The 21,924-nt window shown below is 44.0% G+C and overlaps 1 protein-coding gene across 2 annotated transcripts in view; it reads right to left on the bottom strand.

The window, feature by feature from the left end:
- Positions 1–21,924, bottom strand: part of TTYH3 (tweety family member 3) — a 65,202-nt gene continuing 43,278 nt past the window's right edge. Inside the window, exons 6-15 of one of the 2 annotated variants that reach the window (XM_031606570.2) lie at positions 20,548–20,620; positions 20,123–20,198; positions 12,968–13,023; positions 11,722–11,814; positions 11,518–11,610; positions 10,657–10,793; positions 8,500–8,676; positions 7,516–7,591; positions 5,381–5,482; positions 1–107 (exon numbers count right to left, since the gene is read on the bottom strand). In XM_031606570.2, the coding sequence (XP_031462430.2) occupies positions 5,402–5,482; positions 7,516–7,591; positions 8,500–8,676; positions 10,657–10,793; positions 11,518–11,610; positions 11,722–11,814; positions 12,968–13,023; positions 20,123–20,198; positions 20,548–20,620 (862 nt within the window). In that variant the 3' untranslated portion in view covers positions 1–107; positions 5,381–5,401. The remainder of the gene's footprint in view (positions 108–5,380; positions 5,483–7,515; positions 7,592–8,499; positions 8,677–10,656; positions 10,794–11,517; positions 11,611–11,721; positions 11,815–12,967; positions 13,024–20,122; positions 20,199–20,547; positions 20,621–21,924) is intronic. The other variant, XM_031606571.2, reaches the window with a different exon arrangement.

Genomic DNA, 21,924 nt, shown 5'->3' with positions numbered 1-21,924 from the left:
TTTTTCTTTCTTTTTTTTTTTGTTGCTTTCGCATCTTAATGCACATTGCCAGCATCTGGACGAGGTTGGTTGGTGGCGAGGTATTTGGCTCTCATGCTGGAGGTGTACTGGAGGAAAACAAGACAAGAAAACAACAAACAAACAAAAACAGAACAGAGAAGTCAGAATGAATAATGTTAGAACAGAACAACAGATTGCAATCAATTCCCAGCACAACATTGGCAGCATTTGCTGCATATCAAGGAGCTGTTGGCTTGGTCTGACAAGGAAAGTTTCACAAGTCACTGTGTAGAGCAACATGCTGGTATAGCCTGCTGCAAGGATACTGGCCAGGTCAGTGCACATGGGCTAATGATTTATCCAAGCTCTCTATAGAGAATGAAGTCCTATAGTCATTGAGTCAAAATGTGCCATATTTCACTTGGAAGAAGAAAGGAAATGGAAATGATACAGATGAAAAACCCACCTCACACTTTCATCCTCTTTTAGTCACGTTGATTCTTTCAACCATACCAGAAAAGGAGGTTGAAAAGAAAATAGGTGTAAAGTTCATTGCATTTCTCTGCAATGAGGTTATCAGAAGATTGCATGCATCACAAATGGACACTTCAAAGAGAAAGTGTGGAAGAATGAATCCTTGTGAACAATTTAAGCCTGAGAAAGAACAGACCCCACCAGACTGGAAACAGGCTGCCAACCAGCAAGATATTAGCTATCTAATAGTTATCAGGTGGTTAATTATCCACCATGGCATGGGATCCAACCTGTGTGCCATGCAGTGATAGACAAGACTCCAGCTTGGGGGTGAGAAAAGAAGCTCACAGAGGTGTGAGGTGCCTTTGTTTTGGGGATGCTTTATAATTTTTTATTCAAAGCAAGATAATCCCAAACAGCTCCCAGAAGCTACTGAGGCTACATGCCATCCAGCTTTGCATACTGAGCTGAAAAGCATGCAAATACACTGCAGTAAGAACAAGAGACTCTTTCCTCTTTGTTTCAATGCGTTCAGTGCTTTGATCATGGCCATGTTAGTGCTTCTGGGATTCAGCTGCCACGATACTCCAAACCAAGCAATGAGGACAGGTGCTTTTTCCTCTTTTTAATACCAGCAGGAGCTTGAATAATTCTGTAACATCCACATCTTACTTCCCAAGAGTGCTCTTCAGCATACTGACTTATTATCACCTTTAAAACTGTACCACATAAAATAGCCAGTTAAGCTGGCAAAGAGACAACTGGAAGGCAGTTCCACACCAGGAGCTATGATTTATCTTGCCCACTGGGAAAGAACATTATGAGGCATCCATAGGCTTTCAAAAGCCTGGCTATTCAAAGGAGGTTTCGGAGAATTAACAGCATTTTCAGTTTTCCTTCACAGACCAAACCAGGCTGAACCTCTGTACAATAGAAGAGAGATGCTGCTCCTTCAGCAGGGCTGACCCCATTGGCAGAAGATGAAGATACCTGGGGCGTATTTGCACACTTATCTTTTACTATCTTCCATAATGGGAAAACTTGCTGCAGAATGGGGATCTTAATATAAAACTCTGGCCCAGAAACAGCATCTATATTTAGAAGACAAAGGCTATACACATTCCATCTCTTTTTAAGATTTTTTTTTTTTTGCCAGTGGGAAAGAAAAGGTAGAATATGCCAAGCTGAGCCAGTTTAAGGACTATATTCCATACAGTTTATGAAATACAATTACTGTTTCAGAAATGAAGTTTAGGGCATTATTAAAACATGAGACTAACCCAGCAGGTTCAAAGAGGCTTAGAAGTCAAAGAATTTTCTCATAAGATAAGCAGGACACATTCAGATAGTATATTGTTGAAATCTCCAGCCAAGCATCATGCTAAGAAGAGCATCTTAGAAGGCAAAACTCATTTGATTGCTCAGTTTCCATTTGTACCCCATATGCAAAGCATAGTAGGAGACAAGCATGAAAAGAAAATCTGCAGTTGTTAAAGTTTTGCAAGATGTATTTTGAAAAAAATCTTCTAGGATCATGGAAATCCTATTGATTCAGTGCACAACTCGCAGCATCAATTTTCTTTAGAACATTAACAATCAAGATGGACCTCTTGATGAACCACATTTCAATAATGTACCCGTTGTGGAAAGAGAAGTTGAAAAGAATTTGCTCCTTCCTCCCCAAAGGAAAAAAAAAACAAACAGTCAAGAAGAATGCATTTTTTACATTCAAACCTACCTGCAAGCCACCAAAAGCAACAAATCAAGACTCAATAGTCAGAGTTAGGGCTGATGTTCTCTCCTTAACTCAGGATTTTTGTACCTTAGAACCTTTTCCCCTTACAGTTTGAACCAGTTACTCCTTCTGTTAAGGATATTTCTAACGGCCGTGAAAAGTTGGGTTGAAAATTGGAAACAGAACTAGAACTTCTGCACACCTCTTATAACCAGCACAGCACAGCTTCACAAGCATGCACCAAATATTCAGTAACTACATTAGGCTCACTGCATGAATGCTTTGCTCCACATGCTCTCAGCAGCAGTCTCTCATCTAAGTACTGTAGTGCATCCTTTGCTGTGAAGCAATGAAAAGATGCTGTGGAATACACAGATCCCAACATCTGGACAGGCCAACAAATGAAGATGTGTCAGCAGAAACTCGCCAGTCACGTGGATATGAAACCAAACTATACTATTCACTATTAAAATAACTTAGACTTTAGCTTCTTTTAAAAAAAGATCAAAAGACTTCTAAGCCTGAGCACAGGTTGGAGCTAAGGAAGTCTTGGTCTCTGCTCTCAGGTGACCTGGATACGCTGCCTGACACAGCCATCATGCACACAGTTGCATTTAGTTTCCTTTGAAGACTTGCATAGAAGGCAAAGAACATGCACAATGCATAGATTGTTCCAGTACTCAGCAGCCAGGTCCTATATGCTCCCTTATACCCTTTTAAATACAGCAAGGAGGTCAATGCCTTGTCCACACTGTTAGCTACCCCAGGCAGAGGGCCTAACAGACTTCTTGCTGCTGTTCCTCCAGGTGGCTTGTGTTAGCCAACACAGCACACCTCCCAGGCACTTACCAGTCAGCTAGGACAAACACAGCTGATTGCACAAGAGTTTATTTTGCATCTCTTGAAAGAAAAAGAATCATTCACATTTAGCCTTGTTGAGGGCATAAACTTTCATAGGTATGGTTAGTGAACACATAAGAGTGAGGTGATTGACAGAAGCAGCTTGCATACAAAGGAATCATTTGTTGCAAAAAATACTAATAATGAGAATAATTGGTTAATTTTAGAGACGATAAATTCTACCAAGTCCTGTGAACTGTGCAGACTGTGAGTACTTCACTGCTAACAGAGCTGCTCTGGAAGATCACTTACCGTGTGAAACCACGACTCCAAGTAAAAACCATTGACTATTTGTAGTTAAAATAAATACATCTCTTTGGCTACCCTGACTTTGATTTCCTGCCAGAGCTGTTTTAGTAAGCCAATAAAGACCAAAGTTTCTGGAGTCAAGTTCTTAAAGGTTGATCCACCTCTCAAATAGCTGCAGCACAGTAAACACACAGGGTTTGGTATCGTTATGAATGGGAGGTACAACATGGAGGGAAATAGCCAATTCCAGCCAGTGGATTCTGAATTCAAAGAGATTTAAGTTGACCAAGTCAAAAGAACACCATTTCTGTTTGTTTTGTTTGTTTTTAAAGTCTTGGAAAGAATGCAATGGCTTTTTCTTAGCCCTGCAAACAGCCACATTAACTCTGGGTGTGACCTTAGGGAAACAGAAGACAGTAAAGACTGAGGTCATGTTCCAGCCCAGGGGATAATTCAAGCCCAGTATAAAGACCCTAGAATTTTCCCCCACCAGGCAGTATCTTATTTCATGGGATAGACTCATAAGCAGTTTTCTGACTTTGCTACAGTACCACCTGCAGGAAGCAGAAAGACCACCATGAGCCCAGGAGCAGTCTTTACAAGGCTTAAAACTGAAGGAAGATGTGACCCTTCCATAGGTTCCAGCACCATGCTTCAAGACAGGTTTGTGTTCATGCACCACAGCAGAGGGCACTGAGACATCCAGGTCAGACAGCACGCTTCCCAGCACGTCACAAGACAGGCAGACAAATGGCAAGAGGCAGCAAGAGCACAGACCAAGCAGCAACGTGACAGAAAGGAATCCAATGCAAGGCTAAGAGAAGTCCCAGCAAGAATAGCAGAAATGGAGGAATAGCAGCTTTAAGGACACGTCTTCCTGGGAACAGAATTAAGATAGGGGGTCATTGACTGCACAGGCCAAAAGCAATAACCCCTTCATTCCAACTGGAACCAGCACTTTCCAGTCACTGCATGGCTGTAGCTCCCTTGGGGGAACACGCTGTCCTTTACACCAGGTGAGCTGCCTGGAAGCTTTCATTACACCCCCTATTCAACCAAGCTAAAAACTCCAAGGCCTAATGCAGACCACCTACTCCTTCTGTATGCAAGTGGCTTTCTGATGGACTACTGTGAGGGAAGACACACTGGCTATCTTGGAGACTGTCAGCAACAACAGCACATTGAAAATTCAGACAGTGAAATGATGCTAAGGGGGCTCTGTTCACAGAGCCCATGGGAGATGGATGAAATGAGTTGGACATACACAGAACAAACAAAACAGTAAAAGGTTTTGAAACAGAGTGAAATAAATCTTAGTGCTTATGCCTGGACCCTTAGGGAAGTTGTCCTTTCTGACTCTAAATGCAAGGAGAAGCTGCACACAGATCTCACAGGCACTGAAATAACTCTTTAGGACAGGCCACCACTACCAACCAGAGCCTTTCAACAAATTAAAAATCCTACTGAGGAGCTTAAAGCACGTGGCAGATAAACATCTGTGGTTTGGGGCACACACTGCTGCGAGCAGTCAATACAAAAAGAACAGCAGCAGGGATCAAAGGAAGCCAAAAAGCTGAAATAAGAGAACTGGTCCTGACTGAAAAGCTATTAGATTGGTTCTTGCTTTAAAGCACCTTCTTGGGATGGGAGAACTTCTATTCTGCATTTAAAGTGCACCACTAATTCCACATTTAAGCAGTGCTCAGGACTAAGTGTTCAAGCTGTTCTCCAGTGTGCACTCTGAGGTAAAGCAGCCATGAGCAAGCTGTTGTGAGGCACGGGTCTCTGTAGCCATCACATCGAGCACCAGAAGCCTTTCCAAGGTTAAATCTGCTGCTTGAGTCTGCACCAGAGCAAAACTAAGTAATTTTAACCCTTGGCAGGAGGGAATGGGGTGGGAGGTGCAGAGGAAAGGAATGTGAAGAAATAAAAGGCACTGGCCTGGGATAAATAGTGCAGGGATGAGGAGTGGTTGGGAGTGGAGAAGGGGTTGAGCAAGAAGGACCTTTTTGTTTCCAGTACCTGTTCCATTTGCGGGCGCTGTTACCAGTATGTCCGTGCACTGTCCGAGGGCTTAAGCTGCCAGCTCATATGGCTGCTACTGTCCATGGCAGCCAAATACAACTGTGATGACGCAAGAAAGAGAGAAAAAGAGAGCGCAGCCTCAACGTGCATGAAAAACACAGTGCAAGCAAGTGAAACGCTGTGGTGTGTGTCAGTGACAAGGTGGGCTCTACAACCCTAAAGGAATAGCCCTGTGGCAAGAAGGAGGAAAACAGAAGGAATGAGAAGAGGGAAAAAAACAAACAAACAAAAAGCCAGGAAAAGTAACGGACAAACAATGAGGCAGGATCATCACATCTCAGTTCTCACCATCTGTTCTCAGAAAGAAAGCTAAACGGAATGCGTCAGCTCTGTGCACTCACTGGATGTACCCTATTTACATGGTGAGCTCCCCTTCTCCCTCCCAGTAAGAGGCAGAGATATGAGCATTATTACCCTCCTATCTCTCTCCTTCCACAGATAATTCGCTACAAACAGGTCGTGCAAGTTCTTCTGCCTCCATACCATCCCAGCCACCTACTATGGAGAGCTGTGGATACAGAAAAGTGCCCCTCCTCTGCTGACTTGCTGTACTGCAGGGCTGTAAAAAGGATTTTCTCTCTCTCCACCTATCAGTCTGCTCTTCCAGAAACCACACTTATCCTACAGCCCGTTCCTCGCTTCACCGAAGCAGCAGCTCAGTTGTCTACAGGAGCAGCAACGTGCTCTTCTCCTTCCCCTGCTCATGCACATCCCTATAGACCACACAGACTGCTGTCAAGTCAAGTTCCTCTGCAAAAATAAAAATAAAACCTCATCTTTATCTCCTCCCAGAAACCAGCCTAAGGCACCAGGACTTGGTTCCCCTTTCAGGGTATTAACACAAACAGCTACTGAAGAACCAGGAAACATCTTGCATAACTAAAGCCCCTGCGGAAAGGAGTGTGCTTTTTTTTCTGAAGCAGAAGAGCAGTAGGGGAAGGGGAGGCAGGACCTTGGCCTACAGACACAGAAGGAACATATGTCTTGGCAGTTCCAGAGGGATAGTGGCAGGAAACACCAGTGGTAAAGCAAGCTCTTGCCACACCACACTGCGTGCAACACGTCAGCTCTTCTGAGGACTGTGTCATTGCTGAGAGCAGATAACACTACCAGAACTTCTGTTCAGAACACCAGACAACAGGGAAAAAAAAAAACCTATTTGTATTTCTAAGAAGGTTGCAAGAGATCCAGCCAACTACCAAGTCAAGGATCACCTTTCCACTATTCTGCTTCATCTGTGGCGAGATGAACTGGTCATTCTGAAGTGAAAACATGAATGTGATTATCCCCCTTCCCACCACAGTTCCTACTCCTTCCTCCCCTCCCCGTGAATTTAAATCGTGTGCCACTGAGCACATTTTCTTTGCCTACACTTGAAGACTGGCTGATTACTAATTATACTACTACTCAACTCTGCAATCACACCAAGTTAGCAAGCACTGCGATGGCATGTTCTCCAAGTTCTGGTGTAAGTAAGGTTCACAGGATATCAAAACCTTCCATGAACGTGGGTTTTTTTTTTCCCCTCCCCCTCCATAGGAAATTAAATACAAAAATAGCTTCTAAAGAAAGTAAAAGAGTTGTAAAACAAAAGATTTAAAAAAAATCTCAACAACAACAAAAAATATAAGTTTCACCCCACTGTCTCTTTAGGGCAAATTAAGGAGAGAGGTTCAGCAATAACTCTGAGCTTACTGCTTCAACAATCTTCTTTTTAAACTTAAGGAATCAGTGCAGTGCCAGAGATAGCAAGAATAATGCATGCAAGTGAATCATCCTGCTGAAGTCACCCACCAAGACACTCATGCATTTCAGTGGTGGCAGGACTGGGCCCATAAGATTACTAATGTTAACAGATTTAGATTTATTGTTTTGATGTGCAGTGTCAAAGGTAGCACAGTTAAGTTTTGCTCTCCGTGGCAGGTGAGACGTGGCTCATCTCTACTGCTTTGATTTATGGGCCAGATCCTGTGTTGGACTGCACAATCAGCTCCCTTGAGAGTATACAGAAGTGGTAAATGTGTATTCCCCAAAGTCACTGAAGCAGAGAGGAGCAGTAAAGAGAGACTTACTGAGGGAGGTGGGGACTCCCGGCCAATGAGCGGGGTATTCTCACAACGGGGGTTCTGGAAATTTGCATTCTGGCTCCTAGGAAAGGAAGACACACATGGTAATGGGGGTATGTGCCACGCTTCTCCAGGGAAGGTCTCTGACAGTGACATGGGACAAAGCACAGCACCCCCAGAATTACTGCAGCAAATCAGTCTCCCTCAAAGCTTTTCTTACAGGCCAGGTGGATCCCCTTCTTCAGTCACAAAATCTGTGCTCAGGCGAAGGAAAATAACGCTATCTTTACACTCTTACTCAGAACAGCCCACACTGAATCGCATCGAATGAATTAAAAATAGGTTTGTGCGAAAAATCTGCCTCTCTACAGACACAGAACTGCCGAGCTGCGGAATCAGAGATAAAGTAAGGACAAAATCTAAGGCAAAGAACAAAACGATGTGCCAGCCCGAAAGAGATGGGCCCCAAAAGGGAGTCAGAGAGCCATCAGGGTTCGGCACTTCTGGAGAAAGCTCTGAGGGTCCCACCTGGACCAGGCAGCTCCAGACTGCAACAAATACCAGAGCTGGCTTCAAACACAGGGAAGGAAAGAGCCTGCAGGTTTTGCTATGGCTCTTGGTCTCTAAGGAGGCTTAAAATCTTCTGGCAAAACTGCTCTGTCTGAAGAGCTGAGCCTCAAAGGGATCAGAACCATTGTGCAATAAGGAGCCTGGACAACACTGCTTCCCTTTTCTGTGGACAGATGTCTAAATCCCACAGTACAAAGCAGTGGCATTATTTTTGAGTATGCTGCCTAATACAACCCTTTCTACTGCAGTACTTCTAGGCTATCCCAGTAGATGCTAATCAGAAAACACGCCTTTTGATATTTCAGACAGAATCCTTTATCAATTCCACTGCTTAGTTGAAAGTACCAGCCCTACAACTACAAAGTTTGAGTGCAGCAACTTGGATGAGATGCAATTCAGCCTTTTTGTCAGTATACTCACATGTACTCTGTGACGGGAGCATTGCTGACTGTGTGTGCTGCTGCTGGAATGCTGGTCTCACTGCCATAACTACTCCCACAGCTATAGAGGCTGGGCATGTGCACTCTGTAAAGATTATCGTGTGTCTGTCTGCTCCCCTGAGCAGCTGATTCTTCATCCCCATCATCATCTGAGCTTCTGCAAGAAGGAAAAGAAGTTCCTCCTAGAACCCTACAATTACCCCACATGCGGGGTTTGCAGGAAACCATGGCAATCCTAGGAACCTCCCAACCATCCTCCACGCCTCCACATTTATACCCAGTTGGGATGCCTCAGGGTGGCAGTGTCAAACACAGCCTACACCACTGTGACTCAGACCTCCCACAGATGCCATCTGGACTTTTAGATTGCATGATCCCCTGCAGTCTCCCTGTGGTCTTCTCCCAGGGCTTGGCAGACAATATGGTTCTTCAGCTGCTCAGTCACATAACCAAAGAATGGACATGCATCCCAAGAATACACAGCACTTCAGAAAAAACATACGTAAAAGAGGTAGTAAGGATCTACTGCCAGGCATTCTGCATAACATCCTTCAAACTGCAGTCTGTCCTTCCATTCCTTGCAGCAATGTCCAGAGGGCTTTTAAGGATAACTCTGAACTTCCATTATGGTTGCACAGTGTCTCCTTCAGCATCTAACAAAACTTCACAAGTCTCCACATGTATTAAGTTCAACATTTGTTTCTAGAGCCTTTCTTCCCTCAGAAAGGCCAGGAATTTAAATCAATTTTAATACAGAGCAGAACTGTTTGCAAGCTGATTTCCTTTTCCCCTTCCCATATCATTCTTCTGTCTCTTCAAAATAACACACACTATTTCCCTAATTATGGGATGAAGTATCAAGATCTGAAGTACATTTTAGTGATACTGGACAAGACTAGAAAAACACTCAATGTGAAACGTATTGCTGCTGGGGAGAGACATGATGGGCATCACTAGAGCATCACTAGAGCATCCCCACCACCACTTGCAGTTTCTGCACCACCAGGTGGCACTGAAGATTTAATCAGGGAATTGCAGCCTGTACAGCTTCTTACAGGCAAAGTATGACATCCTCCACCTCCCTGAGGGAGCCAGAAGCAGCAGCAGTGCTCCAGATAATGCAAGAGGGAATCTTTCAGCTCACAGCAGCAGCCAGAGCCTGCTGGGGCTGATGGCATGGGCAGCACGAGTGATAACACTGTGTAAATCTCTCTCCCTCAAACAGACTGCCGTTCTCTTCTTGAAAACACCTCTACAGCTGTATGTGGAAGAGCCAGGGAAACCAGCCATTTTCTGCAGCAGTATTCTGACACATTTCCCAAGGCTTTCTCTGTGGGCACTGCAGGCCTGGCGGGCTCTGGCTTCCTACTATTGTTCTGGATGTTCCATTTTACTTTGAACCTTGAGCTTAGGCTCAGACCACAAAAACCATGTTTCAGGGCCACAGTGGAGAATTTGCTGTACAGCCTAGTAGTTTTCTACAAGAACAGAAAATCCAAAGCAATTTTAGTAGCTGCATGTGGTACAGCAGCCAGTTGCTGAGGCCCCGGGAAGATTTGCTCAAGGCTTATGGTCAGCCCTTAGCATCATTAATAGTAGTTCCAAACAAGTCTGCTGTTAAGTGATCACCACTAATGTGCAAGCACCTTATCTGCCCATGCTATTGCAGACAAGACTGCTTTCCACTCCTATTAACTATGCAAGTCAGTTGCCCTAGTGTTAGCAAAGCCAAGAAAGGCAAGTGTGAGCTGCTGCCCATCCTAGTTCTCTTCCCCATACTAGAACAAATGCCAGAGCAATGCAAGAGAAGAGGTACTGTACAGAGAAGCACATAGTTCAAGCATTTGCCTTTCTCTATAGCTGTAATCATTCATCTCTGACTTGCCTCTAGTCCTACAGCGTACTGAATACTCTTTACACGTAGTATTCCAGCACAGTAAAGTTCAGATGTAAATATTAATCACAACCACAGCAAATGCCAGCAGTTTTTTTCTCCTTTGGACCTGTGCTTAAGAAGGCCTCATGCTTGTGGGATCACATGGGAAAGTGCTCCAGATGCTCATGGGCACAAATCCAATAGCTAGGCTTCGTTAGGAAAAAGCTCTACAACACTACAGGTTCTAAACCCTCTCTATACCTCTTTTGCTGCCAAGTGTGTGGGACACTGCACACAATGGAACTGAACATGAGGGCTGTGACAAAGGAGAAGAGAACCAGGTAGATGAGGCCTTCCACTCCATCATAGCAAAAGCCCGTCAAAGCCTGGACGTAATCCTGGAGAGAGAAATGAGCAGAGTTTCTTGGTCACTAGAGAGTTAACACTGAGTTCTAATTCAAAAGCCTTCCCCCCAGACCACGTTCTCTGAAACAATCTAGTTCATAGTTCCATCTCCAGAGCATATTTTAATTTTAATTTTGGAGACCTCCAGTTTTTTCCTAACTTCCCTAACTTTTACCTCTACTCACAAAACCCAAAGCAAATTTAGACATGGCAGTAAGAGATTAAAGAAAAAAAGAAAAAGTCCAAGATAAAACTTATCCACCCAACTAAAGTCACCACATTTTTCAATAAGCCTCTCAGCTCCTTCCCTGTCCTACTGGCCAAGAACACAAGCATGGATTACCTATTTCTATACTTCCAGAGATGCAGCTAGGGCAATAGTTTGATCATGCTTTGCTGCAGCTATAAGGCATTTCATGGAAAAAGCAATAAGCTATGAACTATGGAAACAAGCTTAGGGCCCCTTAACCTTCCAGTTGCAGCTTGCAGATGTAACGAGATGTTGTTATCTGGTTTTCTACACTGATCTTCAAACACAAAAATACAAAGCTAACTTGATCCAAAATCCCGTTCTCCTTTCTGCTGGAGTCAATCAGTAAAGTTGTTACAAACTGTTTTGGCACACCAGAGATTTGGAACTCCAGAATAATCAGCACGCTACAGGCTCTACACCCACTTAGTGCTTTCTTAATGCAAGCCCAGTTACTGAGTACTCACCAAATGCAGACTCCGACAGTCTACTAAAGCTGTCAGTTGCTGCAAGTTTATCTCTGTTGAATTTAGAACCTCCTGGATCCGTGCAAGATACTCCTGTAAGCAACAAGCCCAGTGATTATTACATGGAAGCAGCTTTGCAGAACCTGATACTGGGCTATGTACACAGGTAAGGAAAGTACAGGGAGAGCAAAACTGAGGAGTTACCTTGGAGGTGGGATGCTCTCTGCTCGCTGACCTCATGAGTTCCATAACATCATCTTGCATTTCCACCAGAGCCTTGTGACTTCCTGACAGCTTCTGCTCAACACAAAACAGTAAGTGTTTCAACAACTCAACTCCTGGGAGTTAAGACTTAAATCTTGCTAGCAAACACTGAAGCATCACCTATACAAAGGCTTCAACTTCAGGAAATCTCAACTGATACATATTCAGTTCCAGTAACATTAGGTTCTACTTTTACTAAACTGAAAGAAGTACAAACAACACGTGCAAGCTGTGGCCAATGCCAGGACAAAGGGGCAGGAGAAAAGGCAAGACAAAGCACTTATTCTCATCACAGCATACAGATGGATTTTTCTTCTCAGTCAGATGGCTGAGAAGGGATCAAATAATAAAAACTGTTTTCACTGGGGTACAGTTTTCACACCCCATTAAAGCACCCATGGGAATTTCACATGCTATAGCATGTCAGGGAGCATACTAAGGAACCAGAAATGCAACTGATAGCAATGGTGCACAACCTGAAGTGTTCTTCCCCCATCCTTGAAAACAGAGGAAGATGAGATTTAAAAAAAATCCTAATTATAAACTGAAGCAGCTGGTGTCTGCTGCACAGTGGGTGGTGTGGGTTCATTTTGGCCTCTGATACAGAAGACAAAGTTTGGGATGGGCCCAGGTGCTGTTCCTCAGCCCCCACACGAAAGAATAATGACTCACGTTTATACTCCAGGATGCAAACCCTTGAACATCCAAGGGATTTAAGAGGCATATGTGAGAATTGCTCCCCCACCCCACTTCGTTTTGGGAGCGGAGTGTTGCCACTTAAACCAAAAAGAAACCGCAAGAGGAGATTCAAAGCAGGAAGTCTGCAGGTTCCCACTCTGGCATGAATTGTGGGTGCTCTGCCTCCGCATTGCTGCTCTTAGAAGAGTGCTATGTAAACAGAGATACCATGAACAAAAGCCATGGTCCTCACCACATCGCATACAGCTCCCTCTGAAGGGCATCCTAGACCATACAGGCAATAGTGATGGTGGAAAACAACTGCTCACTACATCACTTGCACAGCTGGAAAGTAGGTACCAAAGCTTTACCAACAGGTGGAGCATTTCCTACAGCTAATACCTTGCAACTTGCTGCTTGCTGGCACCAAAAGCATTTAACCCATCCCCTGTGAGAAGCAGGATGCTGAGAAGTGGAGAAGGAAGGTGGGCACCGTGCTCACACTCACCTGCTGGAAAGGGTTGGGGTATCCAGTGCTGCAGGTGATGTAATAGCGGAAAGTATCTACAAAGACAAAAGAGAAAGTCACATTAGTGATGTTGTTCCATTATTGCACTATTTTATGGCTACCACAATGGAGGTGTTAAGTCCTGAAAGCAATAGACAAAATGAAAGTGTAATGTAAATGAAACCACTTCCCTCTCTCTAGTGCATGGAGGAAACTAGAAAAAGGAACGTAAGCCATTTTTGGGTATAAAGAAAGAATTGTTTTCTGCTTCCCACAACAAAGACTATTTGTTGTTTTGGGTTTTTTTCCCTCCCCTTCAACAATAAAGTAGTATGGGGCTTACATTGTCAGAGGAACCATCAATACAAGTTTTGTTCAGAAATCAGTTTTACTCTTAGCATAACCAGACCTCAGTCTAGGAGAAGCCCAACTGAATGTTTAATTTCTGCAGCTTTTGAGCATCAGAATACCATTTTGTGGTCACTGAAAACAACCAGAGGTAGGGACTGCTGCCTGGGATATACGGTAAGGACGAAACTTTCAGCCAGTTCCATTCACCAATGAGATCACTAAACAGCCACAGAAACACTGGCACAGAGAGGTGCCAAAGGTGATATAAATACAGGCTGCTAACTAAAGAACCTTTGAAAGCACACCGTTGGGCCAAGGGAGGTGCAAACACACATCCCCATTCTACCACACAATGCTGAAACATAATGCTTCCTAAATATACAAGTTCATGTGCTAAAAAAGTCTTCCAGACTGGGGGCTCAAAGGGGAGACTGGTTTTAGAGTTGTGTAGAGGACATAAGAAAGCCCTCCTAATTCAAAACAACAACCTGTAGTAACCTATCACTTCAATATCGTTTTGAAAGCAAGAAACATCTTGGAATGTGCCGAGGAAAGAAACGGATATAAAAAGAGTTCTCATCTTTCTGGCATGCACTGGGGATGAACGAGTAAACAGCAGTCTGTTTTCTGGTGGATGTCACTTGCATGCAATTAGATTTTAATTAGGAGGTGTCAGACTACTTAGTCAGATGCATATAATTTCTCTTGCAGCTTTCTGTGCTGGAAAGGTATATTCTGTATTAAATCAGTAGTGCAGACTGGGCCAGGAAAGAAAGCTGTTATTGGGATACCAGCAACAAGGCATGATCCTTAACACTGAGTAGTTCTATCAGACATTGCAGAGCACTGAACACGTACTTCTACACACGAGTACAGACAAGCAGAGTTAAAATGCACTTCCTAAGGCATCGCCTATTTCCAGGCTTGAAGACACAGCTTCATTTCTCCTCATTCACCAGCCTGGGGCCCTCAAGTGCCCTCCATAATACACCACCAACTGCCTGGACAAAGTCAGCACGCACAGATTATGAATCTTAGGCTTTTTCCCACCGTTCTATCATTCTCAATTGTGTGCTATAGAGGGAACAAGCGTTATGACAGTTACCAGTCCAGTACCTTGAGATTAACACTCATTTACAGTTCTCTTCAGACAAATGAGAGCACATCAGATTAGCAAAACCAATGGTGAAGTTTGCTCAGTGAAGAAAACAGCAGCTTGAAAACACACATACCACCTTCTCTCCTCTCCCAACACCTTTTCTCCCATTCCCTTTAATCTTCTATCCGTGGCTCTCAGTAACAGGTATTCCAGGTTGGAAAAGTACTCCAAGCACTCCCAGCTCAGAAATGAGCAAAACGCACAACCACGAGCGAGCAGAGCTGCAAAGGGAATAGACCTGAGAGCATCCCGGCTCTGCAGCACTTCCCATAAATATTGAATGCACCTTTTGGCAAACCGAGGCGCTGGGAACCGAGTGGTGCAGCACAGGCTGCCAGCTCCCATGTGCTGTGAAGCAACCTGACAGCTGTTATTTATAATTCATTAGCCGACTTTGGGGCAGCTCTGCCAGCTGCTCCACCTCCCCCTTCCCCCACTAGCTCCTTTCTTTGGGATGATTTTGGCCTCCTCTAAAAAGCAATTCGCAGAAGATGAGCAGATTGGAGGGCAGTGAGAACTGCTATGTGGGCTTTGCTTTGCAAGGACCACACAAAGTGCTGCGTGCAAGCATTGCACCAACGAAAGGATTGCTCCTCTGATGCTCAGTCACCTCCCCAACGGTGGAGGAGAAATGGTTAAAGTGCCCCTGTGCTTTGAGAAAAGCACAGCAACAGCACCCCGCAGTGTCACACACAGCTCTGATGTTGGCACTTCTTTATTTTACATCAACAGACTACCAGAAATTGCACATAGGCTCCCACAGTGGTATCAATTCCACATCATCTGTATAAGTGCATTAAGTTCCCTGACCTACTGTTATACATGGCTCCAGAAAGGTTTCTTTAGGGCCTTCTGGATTGCCCCGAGTGTGCAGATCACTGATGACAGTTCCCAGTATAATCACAGTTTGCAACTTGTGAGCCCAGGCTCAAGGACTGCTGGCTACAAGTGAAGTAAAGCAGAACAGTGAAATAAATGCATCCTTTACTCTGGAAGACAAAAATCAACACTGCTACACTGCAGTAACACCGGTACTGCAGCAGACTAGTGTGGCATTCTGTACAGAAATGTGCTTTCCAAAATGGCACAGCCAGCAGGAGCAGCTTTCCCCTGCACTGAACACAGCGTGCTGATAGATGCACAGCTTTAAAACTGCTTTAAATCTACAACAGGCACCGAAGCTGCCTTGATGCAACCGCACAGCCTGCTGCTGGAAGTCCTTCTGACTCTCACAGTGCACAGGTATTATGGGAGCAGAAGGCAAGGAAGGGAACTATCTAAAATGCTTCATCTCCACAGAATCTGTTTTTCCTCGAAAGGAAACTAGAACTGCCTCCTAAAGATGCTTCATCTGCTGGAATCTACTCGTTGCTTCTGCAACCATGGAGACTTACTCTTCATTTCAAAGCTCAGCAGAAATGTGAAAATGGCATTATGCACCTGCCAAAAGGCAGCAAGGAGATCTGTAGGGTAAAGAGCAATCAGGAGAAAAAAATACATCTTAGCTTACAAAACAAAGCCTAAGCCTCAAACAGTTTTTCCCACCATTTTTCAGCTCTATTTGAGCGTTCTCTACGCAGCCTGAATTTTATATTTACACCCAGTGAGAGTGCCTCTGTATGTTCAACCAGCAGAGACAGCTGAACTATATTGCCTGAGATGTCTAAGAGGAAGGAGATTCTTCTGACTCGATTTTCTTGCCTGCTAGTTTGTCTTCTCCCTAAGGCAAAGAGATATACCTACATACCAGTTATGTTTCTCTTGGATATACTGCTGGTACTGGTGAGAGCAGACTGATGTCATCATGAGTTTTCATGAAAGAGCTGATAGCCACCCCAAGTGCCCTCCACACAAAGCTTTCTGCTCATCAGGAGCCCAGCAAAACGACGTAGGAAAACACAGCTTCTGGCCACCAATATCAGCTCAGAATGATTCTCGAGAGCGTTTCTTCAGACAAGATCTTTACTGCTGTGCCCACACAGCCCAAGCAGTAACAGCACAGCCACCACATCCCCCACATGGGGTTTTGTCCCAACCTTAGATGGGAAAAGGTGGTGGTGGTGTCAGTTCCCTGGGTCCTTCAGCACTGGGCTTCTAAGATGAGAGTAAAGAGCAAGAGGCCAATTAGGAGGCTATGGTGGTTAAGAGTGCTTGCTGTTTTTATCTGAGCAGCCAAGTTGCAGCATCCAGTTTGACAAACTCGGCTGGGCTGGAGCTGAAAGACTCCATTATCTGTCCCTGGAGGTTTGCAGCTCCTTCAGCGGAAGCATCTCTTCACAGTGCAGATTTCCAGTAAGAGAATCTGGAGAAAGCTCTTCCTGTTGTTTAGACAGACTGCCTTCTGATTTAATTTTCTTCAATAAGTCATCTAATAATAACATAATATCAATGAAAAAACGACGAGGCTAGAAGATGGCCTCCTGCTTTGAAAATAAACATCTTGGCCGCACCAAGTCTTTTTGCTAGCAGCAGGAGCTGATTATACAGCCACTGTTCAACTCCATTGGCTTTATCTCAGTTAATGAATACTGGGCATGTTAGGCACATACATCATCCATCCTCTTCTGCAAAATGATTTAAACCTCTCTTCTAGGAAACCTGTGTTAAGGCTTTTTTTTTTTTTAAATGCAGCACATTTTCTCTACAAAACAAGGAGAGCTCCTCACCAGCTAAAAAACATGACAACAACAATGATGCACTTAATCAGATTATGCTCAGCTCCATTAATTCTATCTAGATTTGCAAATAGCAATTAATATACAAACAAATGTTAACATACTAGTTGCCCAGTATCCAATGCTGTTATTTTTATGGGAAAAAAATACAACCAACAGTAAAAAAAGCATTGTAAATACAGAAACCTGGATCGTTCATCTCTAGTCTGAACGCCAGAGTATAAGACTGGGAATATTATAAGACAAAATGTCTAAAATCAACAACTAACAAAATTATTAAAAGGGAAACATTGACCTAGCACTATAAAGCCTGTGGTTGGTTCACATTTAAGGTTACTTGCTGGTTCTTAAGTGCCCTTAAAAGCAGATGACAGCACCCAACCCAGTATCTTATACCAGCACCATTTCAGCTGTGTGATTCCCAAGCTAAATGTGGTTTCTGCCTGTACAGCAACTCTCAACAGACTCTTCTTCCATGAACTATTTGAGTCTCTCCTTCAACTCACACTTTTTTTTTTAACAATCTGTTTTCTGAACTGAAAAATTCACAATAGGTTGCACTCTGGTGAAACTAAGTGGAACAGCCCAAACGTTTCTGCCTCATCCATCCATACTGCAGCAAATGAGTCTGAGTGTGTGACAAGTCTGAGCACTGGAACTGGGATCCTTCCAGCAGGGCAGCTTCCCCTAGGATGACAGGGCTGCTTCTGGCTCTCAGCTGCTGATCCTGCATCCTTGAGCTTGTCCCTCCTGTAGACAGAGCACAACTGATCACAGAGCAGTTGCCACAGTCTACAGACAAGTGTTTTAGAAGTCTAAAGTAAATGCTGGCATCTTTTAATGCTATTAGAAGAGCCACTGTTGAGGTTAGAGCATCTCTAAACAGTTCCACACAACAGTCCTTGCATTGTGGCCTTTCTTCCTGCTCAGGTGCACAGGATGTTCCACAACATGGGGGTCCAAGAGTTATTTCCATAGCTTCCTGATCATAAGAACTCTGAAAATTCACATGGGAAGGCAGAAAATATGATCACCTCCCCACCAGCTGCCCAGTGCTACGGCGGGGTCAGAAGGAAAATCAATTTCCTTCTGAAAAAATAAGGAAAGGTGCTTGTGAATGCTGAATGGTTCCTAGCAGCAGTGAGCTGATGTGCTGGCAGCCCTCGAAGAAGCCACCCTTCCAGCTCAGGCCAATGACAGCACCTGCTTTTCCTCTTTCTCAGCCCCATTTGCTGTGGAGCCTTAGCAACTGCTATAGCTGGCAGTGCTGCTGGAACAGAGCCTTATTTCACTCTGAGAGGTGACTGACCCTGCTGGGGAAAGCAGGAGAAGGGATGGGGATGCCAGACCCACAGCCACCCGATGGGAATGGTACTGATGAGCAAAAAACTGCTGGAGCCAAGCTGGTAAGGGCAAAAGAAATGGAAAAGGAGCAAGGAGGGGTGTTCCTTCAGGTTCTTAGGGTCAACCAAGTTGTTACTACACACACTGATTTGGGTTATTGAGTTAATACAGCATGACTGCCACCAATGTTCAGTATTTCCCTTTGGCCTCCATGGCCTGCTTGCCTTCTAGAAAAGACGAGCTGCTACCTGAAGTCACTCTTGTAACAAAGAAAGGATTTTCACTTCACACAATGCATTAAACATTTCACTCTCTTCTCTTAATTTCTTTGTTACAAAGATCCTTCTGTAGTGAGCTGCCAGGCTCTTCCCCCTCCCCTCCAAAGAATCAATAAATAAAGCACTCCAAGAATAATCTGCTGGGTGATAATATCAACCTGTATGCATGTACTCTCTCATAATACATTTTGCCTCCAGACATCAATATTTCTTATGGCTTCCAGTCCCTGCAGCCTCAGCCATAGCTACGTACCTAATTCCCTATCAGTTACCAAGTGCGTGGCAGTAACACCAGACCTTCAGTATGCCAGGCAAAGATGTTCAGGTTCCAACAAATGAGAACCAGTAAAGAATGTGGCTTAGATGTGACACAAATCAGTGTCACAGCTTATTTGTGTTTTATCATCACAGAAATATATAGAGGGTCTATCAGGGAGAAAACAGGGTAGGAGAAGAGGTAATTTTGTTAGCCAAGAAGCAAAATTAGTTCTGAAAAGTACTTTTCTTTTTTAGTACCTGTCTCTGCTGGTGAGCACTCAACCACGTTTGTGTTATGCCACAATTCTGAATATTACTTTTGTCCCCAAGGCCCAAATTGGAGGCACCCCTCATCTCACCAACCACACCTCACCCTAAATTAGGAGTGACAAATACAGAATCCATCCATCAGTGCTTCAGTTAAATGCTGCTGCGATGCAGACATTTGGCTTTAGGTGGAACAGGGTAAACAAAGCAATCCAAACACTGCGTTTACAATGGAAAGGGAAATTCATATTTCTTTCCTGGTGCTTCTGTTCATTTACTCTTTAAATTAGTTTTCAAAAGACTCCTATTTATAAACACCATTGATACATGTATTCATTAATAACAAATATAGAAAATAAATATAATAGATGCTGGAATATAGACAAAAGAAAACCTAAAAGAAATGACAACTCAAACTACGAACTGATTTTGCCACAGTTCCATAATTTAGAAGAGGAGAAAAAAAGACCCAGGGCACTCAATTTAAATAATCCAGGGACTTCTGCTGATCCATCTTATCAGTTATTTTTGCCCGAGGGCCAGAAAGGAAGAAAGAATCGGAAGGCTCTTCTGGCAGAAAAATTACTATTATTATTATTATTAATGATGATAAAAGGATGTATGCATACACTTCTGACTGGTGTATAAAAGCATTTTTTTGAAAGAACGCGGGTTTTCCAAAGCTCCACACACATCTGCTTTTCCCCCAGCAGGCTGCTGGGAGCTGGGTACAGCCACAAGTTCCCAGCCATCGCCACACTCCTACGTGACAGCTGAGCCATCACACAGCAGTATCCGTGCCAAAGCCAGTTCCAAGACTTACCAGTGCTAAGCACTGCGTTCTCTTCAACCACTTTGGAGATGTAAGCATCTGGGTTAATGCAGAAGTCACTGGAGCCCTAGATAGAGGCAGGACAAAAGGGAAAAGGAACATCAAAGAACACCAATACAAAATAGCAGTTGAGCCAGGTTAACATCAGGGAATCTTCCACTGCAGGGAGGTTTCAGATGCTGAAGTCTCCCTGTCATTCCCACCAGTACAGCTTCAGGCAGCCTCAGCAGTGCTGGAGTACAAGACACTGCACCCCACCACTGAGGAGCTCTGTAATTCTCACAGATAAAGTTACTAGGACAGCTACCTAGAACAAGACACAATAAAACAGTGTGTAACGTACTAATAGCTGCTTAACCTTGTGTCTGATGAAACTGCAGCAAAAGGTGAATGGGAATTGAACCAGAGCCACTTACCACAGCAACAGCCAGCTCCAGACCCAAGGACCCCCAGCTGACAATCAGGGCAAACACCCCAAGCAAACACACCCTGTAGGAGACAGACAGACAGACGGCAGATGTAGAAACTCTCATTTCAAGCTAACCAGATCCTTTCACAAGATGCATTATCTGCAATCCAAAGTAATTACCAAACTCAAGAAATTAACAGTCACTACATTTTCAGATAAACCATCCCATTTTATTTGCTACAGACAGCAGCAACCAGAGAAGCTGATGTCCAGTTTTGGTTCCCACGCTTTTTGGCCCTGGGGGAAGCAGGAGGAAGACTAAGCTAGAAGAAAAGTCTTTGGTCAGCTCCTAGCAAGGAAGTCAAAGGCACAGAGGCAGCCAGGGGATGGCAGATTGGCAGATGAATGACTATCCTGTCACTTGGGTTGTTCTCACTGTGGACATTATTTTCTACACATGAAAGATACTCAGAGAACAATAGCCCCATGTATCTGTATAAAGAGAAAAAAGGGAACACCAAAAGCACACAACACATCAAAGCAAACTAACAAACAACCCATGAAAATGCAGCAATTGAGAATTGAGCAAATTCCTTCTGGTTCTAGAAGGAGGCTGTCTTGTGTAAAGCACTGTATTGCTTATAGATAATGGAGAGAATACTTGGCTGTGTTGGAACACCTGGCTTTGGTGTCAAGCTGTGTGCACCTGAACATCACCCAAGTACCCCACACAGCACAAAGAGAGCCAGGCACTGAATGGGGATCCACCGTGCAACAGCCACAGAGCCTCAGCAGGTCCTGTGGAGCACTCCAGAATAAAGTGGCCTACCACATAAGGACAGCACTGCTTGGTGCCTTCAGCTAAGCACAGTTACCTGTTCAATGTGACACACTTTTTATTTTCCTTTAAATGAAGATGACTGGGTCAGTAGCTGATTGCTTGGCTAAAAGATCTAAAACTGGCATTTCACCATCTTGCTTGGCACTGACACGCTTGCTTCTCTGTGCCATGTGCTCCCTTGGGGAAATGCCTTAATACGAACTTCTGGCAAGAGGGATTGAGTTTCTAATTTAAACTCTGGGTTTACCATCTGTGCATACACTTGGACCTTTGTCTGCATAACCTGCCAGGTATGAAGTCATCTGGCAAATAATAAATCTGAATATGCATTTCAATTATTAATGGTACCATCACACACCAGGACAAACTCTTGGCTATGTCAGCTGTCAAACTGTCATTGTGTTTATGACACTGATATATTTGCCAAATGTGCCAAACTAAACCAAGCTGCAACACGGGGAGAGGATCACTTTTTTCTTGTAATGGGACTTGAGCGTGGCAGCATTTGCAGTGCTTTGTAGAAATAGATACACATTAATATTG

Source organism: Phasianus colchicus, chromosome 16 (genome assembly GCF_987193195.1).
Source record: "Phasianus colchicus chromosome 16, bPhaCol1.hap1.1, whole genome shotgun sequence".
NCBI classification, from domain to species: domain Eukaryota; kingdom Metazoa; phylum Chordata; class Aves; order Galliformes; family Phasianidae; genus Phasianus; species Phasianus colchicus.
Note: the sequence above shows the minus strand (reverse complement) of the source record. Positions and strands in the feature narration are given on the sequence as shown.